Below are 20,142 nucleotides of genomic sequence, written 5' to 3'. Positions count from 1 at the left end.
GTACTCTTTCTGCCCCCCTTCTGATGCCTACGTCAGAAGCTTTCTCTATCCCTTTTATACTTTAATAAACTTTATTACACACAAAAAAAAGATAAAGTGATGAAAGGGAAAAACCTATAATCAAGTATACTCTACCCAGTAAGACTCTTGTTCAGATTTGATGGAGAAATCAAAAGCTTTCCAGACAAGCAAAAGTTAAGAGAATTCAGCACTACCAAACTAGCCTTACAACAAATGCTAAAGGAACTTTTCTAGGCAGGAAACATAAGAGAAGGAAAAGACCTACACAAAATAAAGCCAAAATGATTAAGAAAATGGTAATAGGATCATATATACTGATAATTACTTTAAATGTAAATGGATTAAATGCTCCAACCAAAAGACACAGACAGGCTGGGCAGATGAAAATCTGAGCATGTATGCACGTGCACTTACCACGTCACTCTACATAACCCCCCAAATTTTATGTAATTATTTTATACTGATAGGTTAATCATGTTTCCACTATGGCTTGCAATTGCAATTATCTGTTATTTTCCATCTGGCTACTGATTGTGAAAACTGATAAACATCTTTTACTGTTGCAATTATGTAACTATTATTCACTTAATATCACTGTATCATGATTAGTCAACAGAAAATAACAGAATTCTATTATTAGTAAAACTACCATTTAATAGAAAAACCTGTAATCACTTTTAAAATTCAGATGCATATCAGAATTATGAAGGAATTTTTTGAAAAATACAAATGCCCAGGTATTGCTTTTTTTCTCCAAAGCTCTAGATGTGTTTCTAATGAGAAGCCATATTTAAAAACAACTGGACTATGTGATGACCTCTTACTTTTATCTAGTTTTTCACTTTTTCTATTTCATACTCAGTGCTCCACTTCACTTAGTTTATCTTTTTTGTTGTAGTCTTCTCAAGCATTTATCAAGTGTAGTAGAAAAGCTTTTGTATACATATATAAATAGTATGCATTAATATATTTTATAAAAATTATGAATTTTTGCCTAGCTAAAAAATTTGTGACATTTTGATTCCACCTGTTTGACTTAGTATGAATAGAATGCTAGATTTCTAGTTCATATTCACTTGAAACTTTGCTGTAGTTTCATATATTTTGGCATCTAGTATTACTGCTAAATATCAACTTCTGCTTTATTGACTACGCCAAAGCCTTTGACTGTGGGGATCACAACAAACTGTGGAAAATAAAAGAGATGGGAATACCAGACCACCTTACCTGCCTCCTGAGAAACCTGTATGCAGGTCAAGAAGCAACAATTAGAACCAGACATGGAATAACAGATTGGTTCAAAATTGGGAAGGGAGTACATCAAGGCTGTATACTGTCACCCTGCTTGTTTAACATGTATGCAGAGTACATCATGCAAAATACTGGGCTTGATGAAGCACAAGCTGGAATCAATATGCCAGGAGAAATATCATTAACCTCAGATATGCAGATGACACCACCCTTATGGCAGAAAGCAAAGAGGAACTAAAGAGCTTCTTGATGAAAGTGAGAGAGGAGAGTGAAAAAGCTGGCTTGAAACTCAACATTCAAAAAACAAAGATCACAGCATCCACTCCCATCATTCATGGCAAACAGATAGGGAAATAATGGGAACAGTGAGAACTTTCTTTTCTTGGGCTCCAAAATCACCGCAGCCATGAAATTAAAAGACGCTTGCTCTGTGGAAGAAAAACTATGACAAACCTAGACAGAATATTAAAAAGAAGAGACATTACTTTGCCAACAAAAGCCCATAGAGTGAAAGTTATGGCTTTTCCAGTAGTCATGCATGGTCCAATAGAGTTAGACCACAAAGAAGGCTGAGTGCTGAAGAATTGATGTTTTTGAACTGTGGTGTTGGAAAAGACTCTTGAGACTCCTTGGACTGCAAGGAGATCCAACCAGTCCATCCTAAAGGAAATCAATCCTGAATATTCACTGGAAAGACTGATGCTGAAGCTCCAATACTCTGGCCACTTGATGCAAAGAGCTGACATTAGAAAGATTGAAGAAGCTGGGAAAGATTAAAGGCAGGAGGAGAAGGGGACAACAAGAGGATGAGATGGTTGGATGACATCACTCAGATGAATGGATCTGAGTTTGAGCAAGCTCCAGGAGTTGGTGATGGAAAGGGAAGCCTGGCAGCGCTGCAGTCCCTGGGGTTGCAAAGAGCCTAGGCACGACTGAGCAACTGAACAACAACAATTACTGCTAAAAGTCTAGAAAATGTATTATATTAGTGATTTAAAAAAAAAAAAAATGAAACTTCTAATCCAATTGTGAGAAGATAAAGAAATACCGTTGTGAAAAAAAAACAAAACAGGAAATTAACACGTGACAGTATTAACTAAAATACAGATTTTGTTCAAATTTCACAAAATTTTATGCTAATGTCCATCAGTTGTTTTCATAGCTTATTCAAGACTCCACACTGTATTTAATTGCATTCAACAGCTTCAGCTGCATGCAACAAATACTGGTAAATTCTCTTTTCATTCTTATTCTATTACAAATATTTTCTAATTTTCCTTGCTATGGCTTCTTAGATACACCCATCATTTAAATGTAGACATTTAATTACCAAATACATAGGATTTTTTTCAAGTATCTTTGATATTAATTTCTCACTTGGGTATTAATTTTTCATTTAAATACTTTCTTCTCTGCAATCATCCTCTGTTTTTTTAGTCTTCTAACTTCATTGAGACTTTCAATACTAAGTCAAAGACTCTCTTGGTAAATGTTACACTGCACTTGAAGATATGTGGGTTATTTTCAAATATCTTTTGGTATTGATTTCTAACATAATTCCACAGTGTTAAGAGAACAGACTGCATGATTTCAATATCTTTAAGAACATGAAGTTTTGTACTTTCTTTTATGTCCCTGGATATACCCCAGTGTCTCCTAGTTTATAGTCTATGGGAACTTGAATAGAATCTGTATCCTACTTTTGTAAAAAAAATAAAAAATAAATAGTCATGTTCATTAGCTTAACTTACAAAAGGGTAAATTAATCTCTCTGTAATTCCCTTATACACAAAATAAATAATTATACCTTTACATTCTTGTATAATACTGTGAGCTTGTTCTGGCAAATCTGCTTTCTTCATATTAACAAAAAGGGATAAAATTTCAAGTCCTTTTTCTTTTCCTAAACCACTCTCCACAGGCACTACATATTTAGGACCTGCAAAATCACCAAGACATAGTAAGCAATTTGCTATGCCACATATTTAAATGTAATTGAATCATCATAAAAAGAAAAATAATAATACTTACCCATTACTGAATCTGTAACACTCTTATCTCTGGTTGTGAGAAGAATTTGACACTGATTGTCAAAAGCTTTTAACACCCAAGGATCCCAAATATCATCCAAGATCAACAAAGACCTTAATAAGAAAAAAACTGTATTGAGCCACTAATGACATTTATTTTAAAATTCCTTTCAAAAAAAAAAGAAAGAGCATGTCAGTGTGTTTTTTAATTTACAAAAATTTTTTTTTAAAGATATCTATATTGGTTCTTTTCTTTGGTATCCCTTATACAATATACCAATAAAAAAATTTAGAGACTTCCCCTTCCTTCCACCCCAAATCACTTCATATTAAAGTTAAGGGACTTATAAAAAGAGAACTGTGAATGAATACGATGTAAGTATTAGAAATAAGCCTCCTAGCATCTAAAAAGAACTATCCAAATAAGATTTTCCAATTCTGACTTTAAGCATCCAAACAAAACAAGAACTGGGCTTAGGTTAGTATTAGAAAGCATCACAGAACAATGACAATATTTGACCATTTTTTACCTACAAAACTAGCAATTTCATATGTTCCAACCTAATAGAATGCATCAGCAAATACTACTTTTCACCTGGTACACTAGTGGGCTTTTTTTTCCATCCAAGAAATCAATTTGTTTATGCATAATGACAAAGAACCTCTGTGCTAATTCCTAACTGGTCCTTCCAAAAACTCTTTTATACTCACCAGAACAAATAGAGAAAAAATACAACTAAAACCTGACAGCATAATTATACACTAGCGTTTTTATCTGGCTGGCACACTACTTCTGTACACTACAAAAAAAGACTCTAAGAATATACACAGGTTGGAAAATTACAAAAGCATAAACCAAAATGATGCTGAGAAACAAAATGACTCCCTTTATATAACATGGTCTGATATATGAGAGTGGTTACAGTATTTTCCTAAACAGAAATCATTTTTATATTTGCAGAGAAAGAAAGGAGGACTAAGGAGAAGTTACTGAGCAAGAAAAGAGGAAGTGGTTAGTGATTTCAATCCTACTTCTCCATGAAAATAGATACTAGTGACTAGCAAGGCAAAGGGCGACATAATGGAGTTATCTAGTAAAGAAACCAGAGAGAAGTGAGTTTGCTCTCTGCAGTGAGTACGATTTCCAAAAATTATTCCTCTCCCCCAACATCCTGATATGAATCCTCTTACCAATTTGGGAATCACTGCCATACTCCAGCCACTGTTACACATGAAAGCATATAGCATCATTAGGTGCATCAGGGCAATAAAAAAAATTCAGAGTCATTACCTAATTCTCACCCAATTTAATGTTACATTCACAAGGAATGCTTTATTCATCTTTGTACTTGTAGCACTTGACCCAGAACCTGGCACAACACTCAATGTTGGTTAAATGAACAAATGAAAGAAGGGCTGCTAGATCACAGGAACCAAATTGCTGACTAAACCCTTTAACTCTTAACAAAGGCAACAACTAAGCTTCTGTCTCCCTCTGGTTAATGAAAATTATGCAATAGCTGGTAATACTTTCTGGCACATAATTATAATGGTATTTATTTAATAAATTATTGAAATAAAAGAAACTATTAAAGTATAGGGAAGTAGAAGAGTTACATGTATACCCAAAAACTGAAATAACACAACAGAAGGATCCCATTAAATAATAATCTTTCCTGACTCCAGTCTTTCACAAGTTGCCTACATTTATTCTGTCCTTTGTTCTATGTTAATCTATTAGAAATAATGGTTTCAAGGTAAAACGTTTGCATTTTTCTAACAAAGACCACCTACTTAGGAAAACAGGTATCATGCAAACGTCAGTGGCAGCCACTTTTTTTTTTTTTTTAAATACAAGAGAAAGAGCAGAAAAGCAATGGTTCTTTTTCAATCTTCTACCCAAGAGCAAGAAAAAGTCATGACGTTCTCCAGATGTCAGTAGTTAAGTCTCACTGGGACTTCACACATAAACAGAATACAACCATCTGTACCTTGGATGTTTGCGCAGCATCAGAATGCGGAGACGGTCTTTAGCCTCTTCAATATTAAGTGGAAGCCTCTGGGAGAAGCTCTCATCCTGATCCAACCGTGCGCAAAGGTTCTGCAGCTTCATCAGAAGCCCGGATTTGTCCTGTTTCCCAACTGACACCCAATGAACACCACCTGGGAAACAATCTGGTGAGAAAAAGGAAAATAAATTTAAGGTCTTTAAACAGGAGTCTCCCTTTGAAAGATTTTTCTGATAAGCAGCAGTAAAGATTTGTTCCAATCTTCGATTTCATCACATCTTCAAACTTCTCTTGATTCAGAGTACATATTTTGTTTGTAGGACTATTATTGAGCTTCAGAGCCCAAATCTAAGAAAAGTTGAAGATGTGAATAAACTGAAGTTTGGTGTTAATCTGCCACCTATCAGTAAAATCTTACCAAACAAAACTTCAAATCTTTGTCCTATGTCCTCAACGATTACTGTACAACAGTTTCTCAACAGAAGCACTCTGGACATTTTGGGCCAGATAGTTCTTTGTTGAGAGGGAACTGTCTTGAGCATTACAGGACGTTTAGCAGCCTCCCTGGCCTCTATCCACTAGATGCCAGCAGCACTTCCTCTCCCCAGTTATGACAACCAAAAATGTCTCCGAAGTTTGTCACATATCCCGAGGGGAAAAAAAAATCACCTCTGACTGAGAACCACTGATGTGGCTCCTGGGAACACATAACTTGTTCATTATGGTTCTCATATGGAGACTTCAAGTAGGAAGTTAGGCTCAAGTCTGGCTCTATTGCTTACTAGCTTTGATACCTTTAGCAAATCACTAACTTGAATTTCATATTCAATACTAGAATAAGACTGTTTACCCCTGCCTATTTCAGTTACTATAAGAAATTAATAATATAAAATGTTATTTGGCTATGTTAAAAGTAAAAGGTTTTAACAGACAGGATTATTAGTGATAGGGATAAGAGCACCTTTCATAAAATTAAGCTTTGAACTAGTAAGCATTATAATAAGAACAGACATTATTATTACTGCTACTGTCAACTGACATCATCATTTTTGTTAATCAAGCCATGTGTGCTAAGTCGCTTCAGTCGCGTCCGACTTTGTGCAACCCTATGGGCCAAAGGCCGCCAGGCTACACTGTACATTGGATTTCTCAGGCAAGAACACTGGAGTGGGTTGCCATTTCCTTCTCCAGGGGATCTTCCCAACCCATGTCTCCTGCACTGGCAGGTGGATTCATTACCACTGAGCCACCAAGGAAGCCCAATACAATGATTACACATCTACTAAATAAACTAAGTAAAATTGCCAAGGTATGATCATGAATTTAAACTGAAGCTCAGTTAGGTGATTTTCTTCTGCAAAGAAGACAGAAATACCGTCTGGATGAAGCAACAAGGAGCACAGAGAAGGCATCAGCTTTCATTCAAGATAAGGAGAAAACTAAAGAGTGTGTACTGAGGAGCAACTGAATAATAGGCAATAAAAATCTAGGCCCAAGGCTGAGAGGGGGCTGATGGGACAAACGGTAAGGATATTATGCTATTAATGGATAAGACTCAGAAAACTGTAGTGAACTTGAAAAACAGAATAGATGGAGGTAGGCAGAGTGGAATAGAACTTTATAGTCAAGATTTCAAAAGTGGTATCATTTCTGGTAATGCCAAAGGCGAGGATCCAACCTGTGATCAGTAAATTATATGGCTGAAGGGGAGCAAAGAAAATGGTCACTGCAGATACAGAAGTCAAGGAACTGAGAGGCCAAGGTTTTGGATGACTCATCCACATAGGTATCAAATCACTAAGATTGCCAGCAGAAGGAGGACTTAAATTTATAACTAAGAACTCCAATCATCAATCAATCAGATGGCTATACTAGAACTGGGAAAGATTAGAAAAATGAACTTCAAAAGACAAAGAATTTAGCTGGAGAAAGGAGTTATTAAAGGCCCAGATGAGGCAACAAAGAGCAAAGAAAGTATCCACCCATTTCTTGGTGCTGAAATATGTGAATTAGAAAGGGAAAGGGGTTACCACACCACTGAAAAAGGCTACAGAGAAGGAGGTATCCTCAGGAAAACTGCTCCGTTTCACGTAAGACAAGGAGGTCTAAGAAGGGTTGATGATATAGAGGAGTTTCCTGACCACAGAGGAGGAAGTCTAGAAGGCACAGCAAAGGCTTGGGAATGAGAGGAAAGGACCTAGATCGGAATTCGGCAATGAACTGGGTAGTAACTACATGAGAATCTAAAAGACGATAAATGACCAGAAGAAATAACTCTACATAACTGAGGTAAGGCAGGGCTGTTAAGCATGGTTTGATTACCAGTATCTATGTCTTAGGTGAAGCTAAACCAAGTCCTACACTTTCTTGCTTTTTATTTTGGCTGCGCTGGGTCTTTGTTGCTGCATGCAGGCTTTCTCTAGTTGAGGCCCCTGGGGGCTACTCTCTGATTGTGGTGTGCAGCCTTCTCATTGGGGTGGCTTCCCTTGTTGCAGAGCATGGACTCTAGATCATGAGGGCTCAGTAGTTGCAACACATGGGCTTAGCTGCTCTGAGACATGTGTGATCTTAGTTCTCCAACCAGGGACTGAACTCCATTGGAAGGTGGATTCTTAACAACTGGACTGCCAGGGAAATCCCAACAAGTCTTAACGCTTTCCTCCTGAAAGCTTCCTGAAGTTCTCTAGGCTTGTTAAAGTCAACGGTTATGAAACAGTAAATCTCTGGGGCTTTGCTTAGTGCTACAGCTGTGTTCTGTGTTGGTGACAGTGTTCAGTTGCTCAGTTGTGTCCAGCTCTTCTGTGTATGTGCATGTGTGTAAATGCACAGGAAAAAGTCTGGAAAAACAACTCACTCTAAACTGTTAACCATGACTACCTCTGGTGAAGAATTTAGGAGAAAGGAAAGAAGTGAAAAGAAATTTTACTTCATTTTAAATGAAAATGCTACTACTGAAACAATTAAAACAGTTTTAAACTACATGCTGTTCCTAAGGGGTTTTTCTTTAGCTTGTGCTTTCCACTTAAGATTTTTCAAACTCATCCTAGGGTTAAAGACAAGGTAAAGAAAGTAGCCAGACACAACTGGCTAATGAACTCTGCAGATTTAAATTTAAATACCTACTATCTACATCAAAGGTCTCTCTCCAAACCTTAGAAGTAAATTAGGGCATTATTAACATATGCAAGAAAAATAATAAATTATTGCTTGGAGAGACAGACTAACAGGACTATTCCCTGCTGGTCCAGTGGTTAAGACTCTGCGCTTTCGTTGCAGGAAGCACAGGTTTGATCCCTGGTCAGGAATCTAGGATCCTGAATGCTTCATGGTGTGGTCAGGGAAAAAAAAAAAAACAGACCAAAAGACCAACTGATCTGCAAACCTATCACTGTGAGCATAAATTTCACATTTCAGAAAGAATCCAAACATCTTGACTGTGGGCACAAGAGGGAGCAATTTAGCCTTGAATGAGGCTTGTACCTATAACTCATCAGAGAAATTTAAGCAAAAAAAAAAAAAAAAACAACTGCCTTAATTCAGAGAAAATTAACCCATCCTACTCTCACAAGAGGTTTATCGAGGTAGCAATTAATAATCTAATAGCACCAGGGAAGTCCTGGGAAGGAAGGAAGCAAACAGGTAGACAGCCTCTAGAGAAAACTTCCACATCCTTAGAAACTCAGCACTGAAATACAATAGTGTAAAAGGTTGAAAAATTCATCAACTCTTTTAATTTTTAACTCGTCAAATTAAAGGGCTGAACTTTTAAAAGGAAACTGGGTTTCTTAAAAATATATAGACAGAAATAGTTAAGAACTTAATAGTGTTCATCAATTTATACCGAACACCACCCTAAGGTAACACAGTTTCTATAGAAACCAGTTTTAATGAAGTTTGTAACCCATACAGTTACCTGCACTTTCAAAAGAAAAAATAAGGTTTTATAACAATGGCAAAATCTAGTATTTCTATGTTTTAGAATAAACTCCAGAGATTAAAATTTATCTTTGTTGTTATTGTCTTTTAGTCATGTCCAACTCTATTTTTAGGAAAGTATCTACTCTTGAACTAGTGGATATGCAAAAGCAGACTTCAGATTAAAAAGCTAAATATGAATGGTAAGACTATAATAGGACTCTTGCTGTCAGTCGCTAAGTTGTGTCCGACTCTTTGCAACCCCACGGACCCCACATCAGGCTTCCCTGTCCTTCACTATCACCTGGAGTTTGTTCAAACTCATGTCCATTGAGTTGGTGATGCCATCTAACCATCTCAACTTCTGTTACCCACTTCTCCTCCTGCCCTCAATCTTTCCCAGAGTCAGGGTCTTATCCAATGAATCAGCTCTTCAAGGCTGTTGGCCAAAGTATTGGAGCTTCAGCATCAGATCTTCCAATGAAAATTCAGGGTTGATTTCCTTTAGCATCGACTGGTTTGATCTCCTTGCTGTCCAAGGAACTCTCAAGAGACTTCTCCAGCACCACAATTCGAAAGCATCAATTCTTTGGTGCTCAGCTTTCTTTATGATCCAACTCTCACATCCACACCTGATTACTGGATAATAATAATAATACTGGATAATAGGACTACTTAAAATTCAGGAAGCACAAATTAGAAGGCACAAAAGTCGACTAATCTGACTACATCAGAATTAAAGATTTCTATCAAGGACATCTAGGACAAAGTTAATACAGATGATATAAGGAGAAAGTATTTACAGAGTCTAAAACCAGTAAGTCCTACTATCTATAGTATTCAAGAAACTCCTTAAAAGCAACAAGATGGAAAAAACAACAAATGAGATCAATGAACTTTATAACAAGGAAACTCAAAAAGCTAAAAAACTTATAAATGGTCAAGCTCAAGTTATCACAGAAATGTAAACTAAGGTATCACTTCACATCTGCCAGCCTGTCAATAATCTCAATTATGGAAGATAACCTAATATTACTAGGAAGTGAGGACATAGGAGTCATCACATGTTACTGGTAGGAATGCACAGATAGGAGGGCAATCAAATCTGGTATTTATATACCCTGTATATTTACAAAGAATATAGATTAAGTAGGCTTCTCAGGCGGCGCTAGTGGTAAAGAACCTGCCTGCCAATGCAGCAGGCATGAGACATGTGGGTTCAATCCCTGGATCAAGAAGATCCTCTGGAGGAGGACACGGCAACCCACTCCAGTTTTCTTGCCTGGAGAATCCCATGGACAGAGAAGCCTGACGATTACAGTCCAGAGAGTCAAAACGAGTCAGAAATGACTGAAGTGCCTTAGCGCACACATATATTAAACACATTAGAATGATCACCTATGGGGAGGTGTGATTCTGTGATTAAATATATATATTTGATCTTTGTCACTATTCCTAGCACATAGCTCTAAATCCCTTGTAATTTCCCACGTAAGGGCCTTAGGTGCATCTTTTAACAGTTTTGTTCCCAGTTCTTGAAATTGCTCCAGACTATAAAAGTGAAATGGTGTCTTATGTTCATATAATAAGCCCCTTTCAACTACACCTGAGTTTATGTTAATAAAGTAATTTCTGGGAAGTCTCTAAATACCTAGGGATTTAGGGGAACCTTAAATCCAGGGGAATCAAACACTTGATTAGTACTGGAACTTTCAGTCCCACCCTCCAGACCTCTGGGGAGAAGGCAGTGGCTAGCGATTGCATTCAATCATAAATGATTTAATCAACTACACCTATGTAACTGGAAACTCCGTAAAAAACCAAAAGGGTGAGATTCAGAGCGTGTGGGTTGGTGCACACGGGGAGTACACAGAGAGTGATGCATCCACATGGGGCACAGGGACTCTGCACCCTTTCCTACATATCGTGCCCGACACATCTCTTCCATCAGGCTGTTCCAGAGTTTTATGCTTGTATGCATGCATGTGTACTAAATCGTATCAGTCACATCTGACTCTTTGAAACCTTATGGACTGTAGTCCACCAGGCTCCTCTGTACATGGGATTCTCCAGGCAAGAACACTGGAGGGGGTTGCCATGACCTCCTCCAGGGGATCTTCCCAACCTAGGGATCAAACCCGCATCTCTTACATCTCCTGTGTTGGCAGGAGGGTTCTTTACCACTAGAGCCAGCTGGGAAGCCCGTTATGCTTGTCTAATAAACCAGTAATCCAGTAAGTATAGTTGTCAGAAGCACCTGGACTGGCAACTGTCATCTGAAAGGGTTGGGGTGGGGGCAGGCTGGTGTGATCTGATGTTATCTCCAGGTAGGTAGCATCAGAAGTTAAATCATAGGACTCCCAGCTGGTGCTGAAGAATTGCTGGCTATGTGGAAAACTCATATATCTAGTGTCAGAAATGAAGTAGTGTTGTAGTTGCACAGAGGAGACACATAGAAGAGTATGTTCTCCTTTAGAGGAGAGAAAGGGAAATGAGAATGGCATTTTTTTTTTTTTTAAAAAAAAGGAAATGAACAGGACTTCCCTGGTGGCCCAGGGGCTAAGATTCTGTGCTCCCAGTGCAGGGGGCCTGCGTTCTATCCCTGGTGGGGGGAACTAGATCCACATGCCACAACAAAGATGGAAGATCCCATATGTCTCAGCTAAGACCCAGTGCAGCCGAATAAATAAATATTTAAAAAAAAAAAAAAAGGAAATGAACACAGTAAGAAACTCAGATAGACTTAAAATATGAAAATAAGCTGTAAACTAAAGAATATGATTTACTCATCTCTCTGTACTTGAGATTTCACTAACACTTATCAGGAATACAAATTAAGCTCATTATACACTAGAAAATTGCCAGTATCCCTGACCTTTTCTCAAAACAAAGTGGTTAAAATCTATCCCAAGACTACATTTTATACAATATGATTCCTGGGTAATTAAATCCATAGGTTGTTGGTCAATTTTAACCCCTAAAATTGAAAATTCACCCCAATAGTATCAAGTGATTTAAAGAGCATTAAAGAGCACTTTTAACCCTAAAAATTAGTATATTATACACATTTTAAAGGAAATTTATGATTATATTGAAACAAAAACCATTACTTCACACTAAAGAAATTTAAACCAATTTTATCCTGAAATATGCTTGGTGATCAACTTTGCAGGAGAGGTTAAAAAAAACTGAATAAATTCTTGGCCTTGAGATTTGCATAGCTCTGAGTCATCTAAAACTTCTCTATAAAAACAAGAGAGAAAAACCAGGGTTTAGGAATCAGGCATATTTCTGACAAGAGTATGATCAATACCATTAACAAAGGCTGTGACATATAAATTAAAACCAGGTGTGCACAAAAGCTGTGCCCCAGCCTCCAACTTTCTAAAACTCTCAGGTGCTTACCATTTATTCCACTCATTGTGTCATCTCGTCATGAACTTTTTTGGGTTTTTTTTTGCTGCCCTGGGTCTTCTCTCAGGCTTTCTCTAGTTGCAGTGAACAGGAGCTACTCTCTAGGTGTGGTGCATAGGCTTCTATTGTGGTGGCTTCTCTTTTTGCAGAGCACAGGTTCCAAGGCACACAGATTACTCCTCGGCATGTGGAATCTTCCTGGACCAGGTATCAAACTTGTGTCACCTGGCAGATAGTTTCTTAACTACTAGACCACCAGGGAAGTCCTTCTTATAAACTATTTTAACTGGTGATTATATATTGTAAACAACAACAACAAGAAGATATTAACCACTAGAAGTAGGGAACTATCTCTTTAAATTCCCCCGAATTCACTAATGGCAACCAAAGACTTTGGACACTATATAAAATTCCTGCTAGGGAATACCCTGAGAACCTACTGGACTCATTCGGGTCAGCAGTGCACCTGCCAAATGTCCTAAACCCTCTGCTGCACAGTTTGACCTTCCTCACTCTGGTAACTACCCAACTCCCTTCCCACCTTCTCTACTCTCCCATCCTTGCTGAGTTCGCCTGCCAAGCTTCTATTTTTCAAACTCCAGCTAAAATGTCACCTCATTCAGGAAGCCTGGCCTGCTCATTCTCTTCCCCTGATGGAAAGCTTCCTTCCTTTATTCTAACTTTGCATGTACCTTATACTTGTTTCTAATGTTCAGTTTATCACATATATCATAGTTAATGTGTCATCCTCTCGTACCAGACTGTAAGTAAATTTCTTAGATGCACAGGCTATGCATGCATTCTTTCTGGATTTTGCCCAAAACAGTGCCAAAATCCATGACAGATTCTCAAACACTTATTGACTACATGAATATTTGAAGCAAGGAAAATCAGTTCCCAGATGTCTAATGAATCTATAAAGCCTGCCTGCAAAAACTCATTTTGCTTGCTACAGTCAACTTCCAATTTTTTTTTCTTGGAGTTACACATAAGATAGATAAGTTACTAAAGATTTTTATTTTTAAAAATAAATAAACGATATAATTAAACTGCAGAAATGGAATTTATTTTAATGATTCAGGATGCCAAAAACAATAAAGAATCACCCCTGGGAAGCCATTAGTGGAACTGCATTTCCAACAATCTTCCCTACAGCACTCTGCCAGAACACTCGACTGCCAGGAAGCTGGATTAGTACAGTACTATTAAAAGGCAGGGATACAAGCTGGACAACCTTTCAAGATACTTTTTCAACCATATAATTCCCTCAATTATTAAGATGAGGGGGGGCGGTCAAGAGGAAGGACTTTCCTGGTGGTCCAGTGGTTCAGACTCCACCTTGCTAGGCAGAGGACTCAGGTTCAATCCCTGGTCAAGGAATTAAGATCCCACATGCCGAGGAGAAACTAAGCCTGGGGAACCTCAACTACTGAGTCTGAGCACTGTAACTACTGAGTCTGAGCACCACAATGAAACATACTACATGATGCAACTAAGACTCTATACAGCCAAATAAATACAAAAATTTTGAATTAAGAAACAAGGGAACTAGTTTCATTCCAGGGATAATGAATGCCAACTGATAACACATGAACTTATTGGCCTGGCTAGTCAAGCCTCATTGTGACAGGTGAGGTAGAAAATTAAATTCAAATTTAATCACCCGTGGCAGGTAGAAAACTGCCCCTCCCCTCCCCATGATGTCCACATCCTATTCCACAGAACTTGTATATATGGCCCCTTATACAGCAAAGCACCCCACTCCAGTACTCTTGCCTGGAAAATCCCATGGACGGAGGAGCCTGCTAGGCTACAGTCCATGGGGTCGCTAAGAGTCGGACACGACTGGGAGACTTCACTTTCACTTTTCCCTTTCATGCACTGGAGAAGGAAATGGCAACCCACTCCAGTATTCTTGCCTGGAGAACCCTAGGGACGGCGGAGCCTGGTGAGCTGCCGTCTATGGGGTCGCGCAGAGTCGGACACAACTGAAGCGACTTAGCAGCAGCAGCAGCAGCTTACAGCAAAGAGAGACTTTGCAAATGCAATTAAGGATTTTGAGATGACATTATCCTGGATTATCCAGTTGGCCCAATATAATCACAAGGGCCCCTGTTAAGAGAGAGGCAAAAAGGTCAGAGCAGATATGATGACAGAAGCAAAGATCAGAGGAGAAAGATCTGAAGATGTTATACACTGCCAGCTTTGAAAATAAGAAAAAGGATGAGTCAAGGAATGCAAGGCACCTCTAGAAGGTAGGAAATGGAAGGGAAAGGATTCTCCCTGAGCCTCAAAAAGGAGTCAAGCACTGCTGACACTTTGATTTAGCCCAGTAAGAGCTATTTTGATCTTCTGACCTCCAGAATTACATGATAATATTTGTGTTGCTTTAAGCCACCAAAAGCTTTCACAATTTGTTATATCAGCAACAGGAAGCTAATGCAATGCCTAAACAATATCTTCTTAGCCAGCAATGGTAATCAAAACTTACCTTCTAGGAAAGAATGATCTCGAACAGCTTCTGCAGCTAATACAGACTTCCCACAACCTGCCATTCCATATATGGTGACCCATCCTGGTTCACCATTCAGTTTGGAGAGCTTCTGCTGAATTGCATTCACTAGCTTCTTCCTAGTAACAAAAACAACGGGCCTCTGTGGTACTCCACCTTCACACAGGACTGTCCTTACTGAAATCCAAAACAAAACAAGCATGAATGAGAACTTTGAAATGGTTACTCAAGTAATTCCATAAAAACCAAAGAGAACAGGCTGAGATCTCCGCCAGAATTTCCAAGAGAAGAAAACATGGCTAGCGTATTAACTTTCTGATTTCTCATTAACACCCAGAACGAAAGTAAAGATACATCTTTCAATATGACTAAAGAGCAATGAAAATCTCCATTTATATGTGCCCTTACTCATCCTCTCCCTAACTCTCCAACCTTTTTCTCATACTAAAGATTGAGAAGAGAGTATAAAGGAAAGAATATGGAATTGCTTTCAAGAACATAGATTTATAAAGATTTCCTCTTTCCTGTGCTTGAACTTGGTAAACACAAAACTAGAAAAAAACTTGAAGGCTTATAAATTATCTTATTATCTCTAAAAATTAAGGTATGTATATTACCTCAGCAGTAGATAGTTCACTGGGTAAGGAAATGAGCAAGTAATATGGACACAAATAAAAATATTTGAATTGGAAAACAAGACTATAATTTTTTCACATGCATGTTTCAGTGAACTGATACGTCTCTCCAGCAGACTCCATCTACGATAAAACTTCAGCCACGTAGCAATTGTGATAGAAGACATCATGGATACAAACCATATGAAGTTATTCCACTAACTGAATCTTTGCCATCAGAAGAGACGACAGGAATGCCACCGTGCAGAAGGGCAGCAAGATCTTTGTAACCTTCATGGAGCAGAGCATTGTAGAATGATATATAGGAATAATTATCTTTTTTAAGTATCATTTTAATTAGCATAGCTGCTCGTTGCCGTTGAGTGGGCTAAAAAAAAAAAAATGTAATTCAGTACACTATAAAGAATATATTTGCAACATAAATTAGTGGACACCAGTACAAATTTTGAAATAAATTCTAAAAATTCTTAAGACAGTACAGACTGAATTTTTTAAAAATCAAAACGAAAAAGAAAGCATAGACTGCCTCAGAGGGCTTTACCTCATTTTTCACTTTTTCCTCCTCTGACACTGTTAAAACTCCATTACCAATCATGTGATCCATGATGTAGGATGTTTTGATGTCCCTTTCCAAGGCTTCTCTATGTTGAAGCAAACAATTTCGAGCTTTTGCATCCATCTTCCCTCAAATTTTTCTTTCTCTGGGCTGTCAACCATGAGCTACAGGCAAAACATCAAATTCTTGTTAGGCCAATAAAAATATGAAAAGATGTACAGCCTCACTGGTATTGAAAAATGTAAAGAAAGGATCTTATTTTTGCAAAAATTTTTTTAAATAAACAAAATCCAATGCTTTCAAAAATGTGAGGAAACTAGTATTCTTTTAAAATACCTGAGGAGAGAGGGAATTTGGGATAGACATGTACACAGTGCTATATTTAAAACAGATAAACAAGGACCTATTAAAAGACGCTTACTCCTTGGAAGGAAGGTTGTGACCAACCTAGATAGCATGTTGAAAAGCAGAGACATTACTCTGCCAACAAAGTCCGTCTAGTCAAGGCTATGGTTTTTCCAGTAGTCATGTATGGATGTGAGAGTTGGACGGTGAAGAAAGCTGAGCACCGAAGAATTGATGCTTTTGAACTGTGTGTTGGAGAAGACTCTTGAGAGTCCCTTGGACTGCAAGAAGATCCAACCAGTCCATCCTAAAGGAGATCAGTCCTGGGTGTTCATTGGAAGGACTGACGTTGAAGCTGAAACTCCAATACTTTGGCCACCTGATGCGAAGAGTTGATTCATTGGAAAAGACCCTAATGCTGGGAAGGATTGGGGGCAGGAGGAGAAGGGGACGACAGAGGATGAGATGGCTGGATGGCATCACTGACTCGATGGACATGGGTTTGGGTGGACTCCAGGAGTTGGTGATACACAGGGAGGCCTGGCATGCTGCGATTCATGGGGTCGCAAAGAGTCTGACACGACTGAGAGACTGAACTGATTGTATAGCACAGGGAACTTTGCTCAACGTTATGTGGCAGTCTGGATGGGAAGAGAGTTTGGGGGAGAATGGATACAGGTGTATTTGTGGCTGAGCCCCTTAGCTGTCCACCTGAAACTACATTGTTAATTCACTACATGTGTGCACGCTGTTGCTTCAGTCATGTCCGACTCTCTGCCACTCCATGGACTGTAGCCCTCCAGGCTCCTCTGTCCACGGAATCCTCCAGGCGAGAATACCAGAATGGGTTGGTTAATTAGCTATACTCCAACACAAAAAGTTTAAAAAAAGAGGTACCTGAGGAGAGTACAAAGTGGATGCAACTTTTCTGGAAGGCAATGTACAATGTATTTAAAGCAAGCATTCTCTTTAAACCAGAAATTCCACTCCTAGGAATTTACCTCAAAGAGATAGTCATATATGTATGCAAAAAATACCCACCAGGAGAGTTAAAAGAGTGTTTAGGTGAGATTAAAAAAGATTAAAACAACCTAAACACCCATCATTCTGAGTATGGATTTAAAAAATTAAGAGTATGTATATACAATGGACTATTTATTATACGGCCATTAAAAATAAGACACACCTCCATGTACTGATATAGAAAGGTGCTCGTGACACATCACTGAAAAATTTTTAAATATGATCCCATGTATAGCACAAAATATGTGTTGGTCTCACCTAAATATGTATGGAGATGTTTAGAAGCCTGTTCAACAAAATGTTTGGGTTACTTCCAAGAATCACGATTTAGGGATTTTTCCCTTTTCTGTTTGTTTCTATACTATCTTAATTTTTTTCAATACTCATTATCATTTGTACAATTATAAAACTTCCTTTAAGACTTTATAAACATGATTATACTGAAGTCCTAATAATTACAAACTTGATTTCTTTGCCATCATAAAACTAAATAGAGCATTCTTGGTATTGAGTATCAGTTCTCACTCAAGATGGGCGTCAGCTGGTATGTCTTCACACATTTCTCATGGGCTTACTCCACTAGTTTCAGCTGAGCTGCTAAGTATGACAAAGCAACAGAAAATATCCTCTGATGTCATTTCTTAGATTAGGAGGACATAAAAACGGAATAATATTCTTCATAGTATAATACTCGAAGGTCCTACCAACTTTATTTCAAATATGATGTAAATTTTTCAATGAGTATAAACCCCAAATCAGAATGTTTCCAAGTTTTTAAACAGAATCTACTAATGTATTACAGTGAGTGTCTAAATGTGCTTATTAATCTATTTACTCAATAAATATTTGAGTCCCTCCTATATGTACGGCCCTAAATCTACAGAGATTAAATCATACCCATGAAGGAATTCACTATCTGGTAGAGGAGGAAAATACAGATAACTATAATGTGATGCACTGAGAGCAAAGAGAGAAGCACAAGTAATTTTGAGCACACAGAAGAGAAGTAATAATCATTAAGCTTCAATATTGACTAAAAAGTACAACCATATGTGACAGTTGCATACAAAGGTAAGTAAAGCATTTCCCCATTATTGTCAAGATTCACAAAATGCCCAGTACTGGCATGAAACTGCTTGATAAAAGAAAAAGTTATGGTTAGGACCAGGGCTACGGTAATTTTTAAGTGTTAATGTTTTTACAATCTCACACATAAAAGGTCCCTTAATTTTACAGTAATAAAATTTGGTTTGCCAAAAACAGAAATAAACTTTTTAGGTTAGGTCCAATAGTTAAGGCAAAAGACATTCTGAACACTTGTAACTAATTTTCAACTTTACCTAGCCCTATTAAAACTAAAGAAATTAAATTAAAACTAAAGAAAGCTTAAAACTAAGTTTCACATGTTGTTTTTCTAAACTCTCTCCCCATTGAAACATGAACAAATTCTCAGCGTCCCACCTTCTGTAACCCCATCAACGTAAAGCCAGGACTCTTGTGAAATATAAAGGTCAATTTCATCCAGGAAAACAGTAACAGTTGACCAGTTCCTTTCTAATTTCTCTTCCTCGTAGAGTATCAGAATGATTAACAAGTACCCCTTGAGCGAGAATTCTAAGTCCCTTAAACTGGCTACTGAACCTCCGAAGAACCCAATTCTGAAAGAAAAGCGAGACGCAAACTTACCCAAACCTTCGCACAAGGGTCTTCACTGGGAAATCAAGCTAGGGTTGAGGGGAGGCAACCGGGCTTCCAGAAAAAAATTCAGGGCTAGGGACACAGCCCAGGGGCAGGTCGGGGCCTCACAGGTGTCTCACCTGAGCGTCCGCAGCAAGGGGTACCTGAAGACACCCCCCGCGAACCTCCGACCCGCGGAGAAGGAGGCGTCACCCCCACAGGCGACCGTCGTAGTCCCGGGGCGCCGAGGTGATAACTCCAACCCAGACACAAAGGAAGGAGGGTCACTAGGGCTGTGGCTCCTTCCCTCAGGCTACACTTGCAGCCGGGCGGGAGCCGGGCGCCACTCTGGGCTCCGCTGCTGCGGCTACTTAAGACATCGCGGGTCGCTGACCGCTCAGACTCCTCACGTCCGGCTCCCTTACTCCTTCCGCACAGAAATAAAGGCAGCCTCTCCGCCTCAGTACCGCGGAGCATTAAAAACCCGCCTGCCGGCCCAGCTGGGACGTCGCGGCCCCGCGCATGCAAATAAACACACCCGGAAATTCACGAGAAGGCCGCCGCCGCGCGCGCTCTACCCCATCTTGTGCCCGCGCGCGCAAGAGAAAGCGCCTCCGCCCCACCCACTGCGGGGGCGCGGCTAGGCCCCTCAGGCGCTCCGCGCTCCATACAGGGGAGGGCCCAGGCGGCGGCGCGCTCGACGTGGCGCGCGCGGCCCTGCCTCGCCCCGCCCCGCCTCGCCCCGCCCCGCCCC

General features: G+C 39.0%; 1 protein-coding gene across 3 annotated transcripts in view; it reads right to left on the bottom strand.

Moving 5' to 3' along the window:
• The window catches only part of APAF1 (apoptotic peptidase activating factor 1), a 108,391-nt gene extending 88,477 nt beyond the window's left edge, over nucleotides 1-19,914 (bottom strand). For all 3 annotated transcript variants that reach the window (XM_081595394.1, XM_081595395.1, XM_081595396.1), the window contains exons 1-7: nucleotides 19,529-19,914; nucleotides 16,329-16,507; nucleotides 15,968-16,154; nucleotides 15,132-15,329; nucleotides 5,294-5,477; nucleotides 3,304-3,416; nucleotides 3,080-3,211 (exon numbers count right to left, since the gene is read on the bottom strand). In XM_081595394.1, coding sequence (XP_081451520.1) covers nucleotides 3,080-3,211; nucleotides 3,304-3,416; nucleotides 5,294-5,477; nucleotides 15,132-15,329; nucleotides 15,968-16,154; nucleotides 16,329-16,466 — 952 coding nt within the window. In that variant the 5' untranslated portion in view covers nucleotides 16,467-16,507; nucleotides 19,529-19,914. The remainder of the gene's footprint in view (nucleotides 1-3,079; nucleotides 3,212-3,303; nucleotides 3,417-5,293; nucleotides 5,478-15,131; nucleotides 15,330-15,967; nucleotides 16,155-16,328; nucleotides 16,508-19,528) is intronic.
• Between the last annotated feature and the right edge of the window lie 228 nt (nucleotides 19,915-20,142).

This window comes from Giraffa tippelskirchi, chromosome 4, assembly GCF_054371585.1.
Source record: "Giraffa tippelskirchi isolate mGirTip1 chromosome 4, T2T-mGirTip1v1.2.pri, whole genome shotgun sequence".
NCBI lineage: Eukaryota > Metazoa > Chordata > Mammalia > Artiodactyla > Giraffidae > Giraffa > Giraffa tippelskirchi.
Note: the sequence above shows the minus strand (reverse complement) of the source record. Positions and strands in the feature narration are given on the sequence as shown.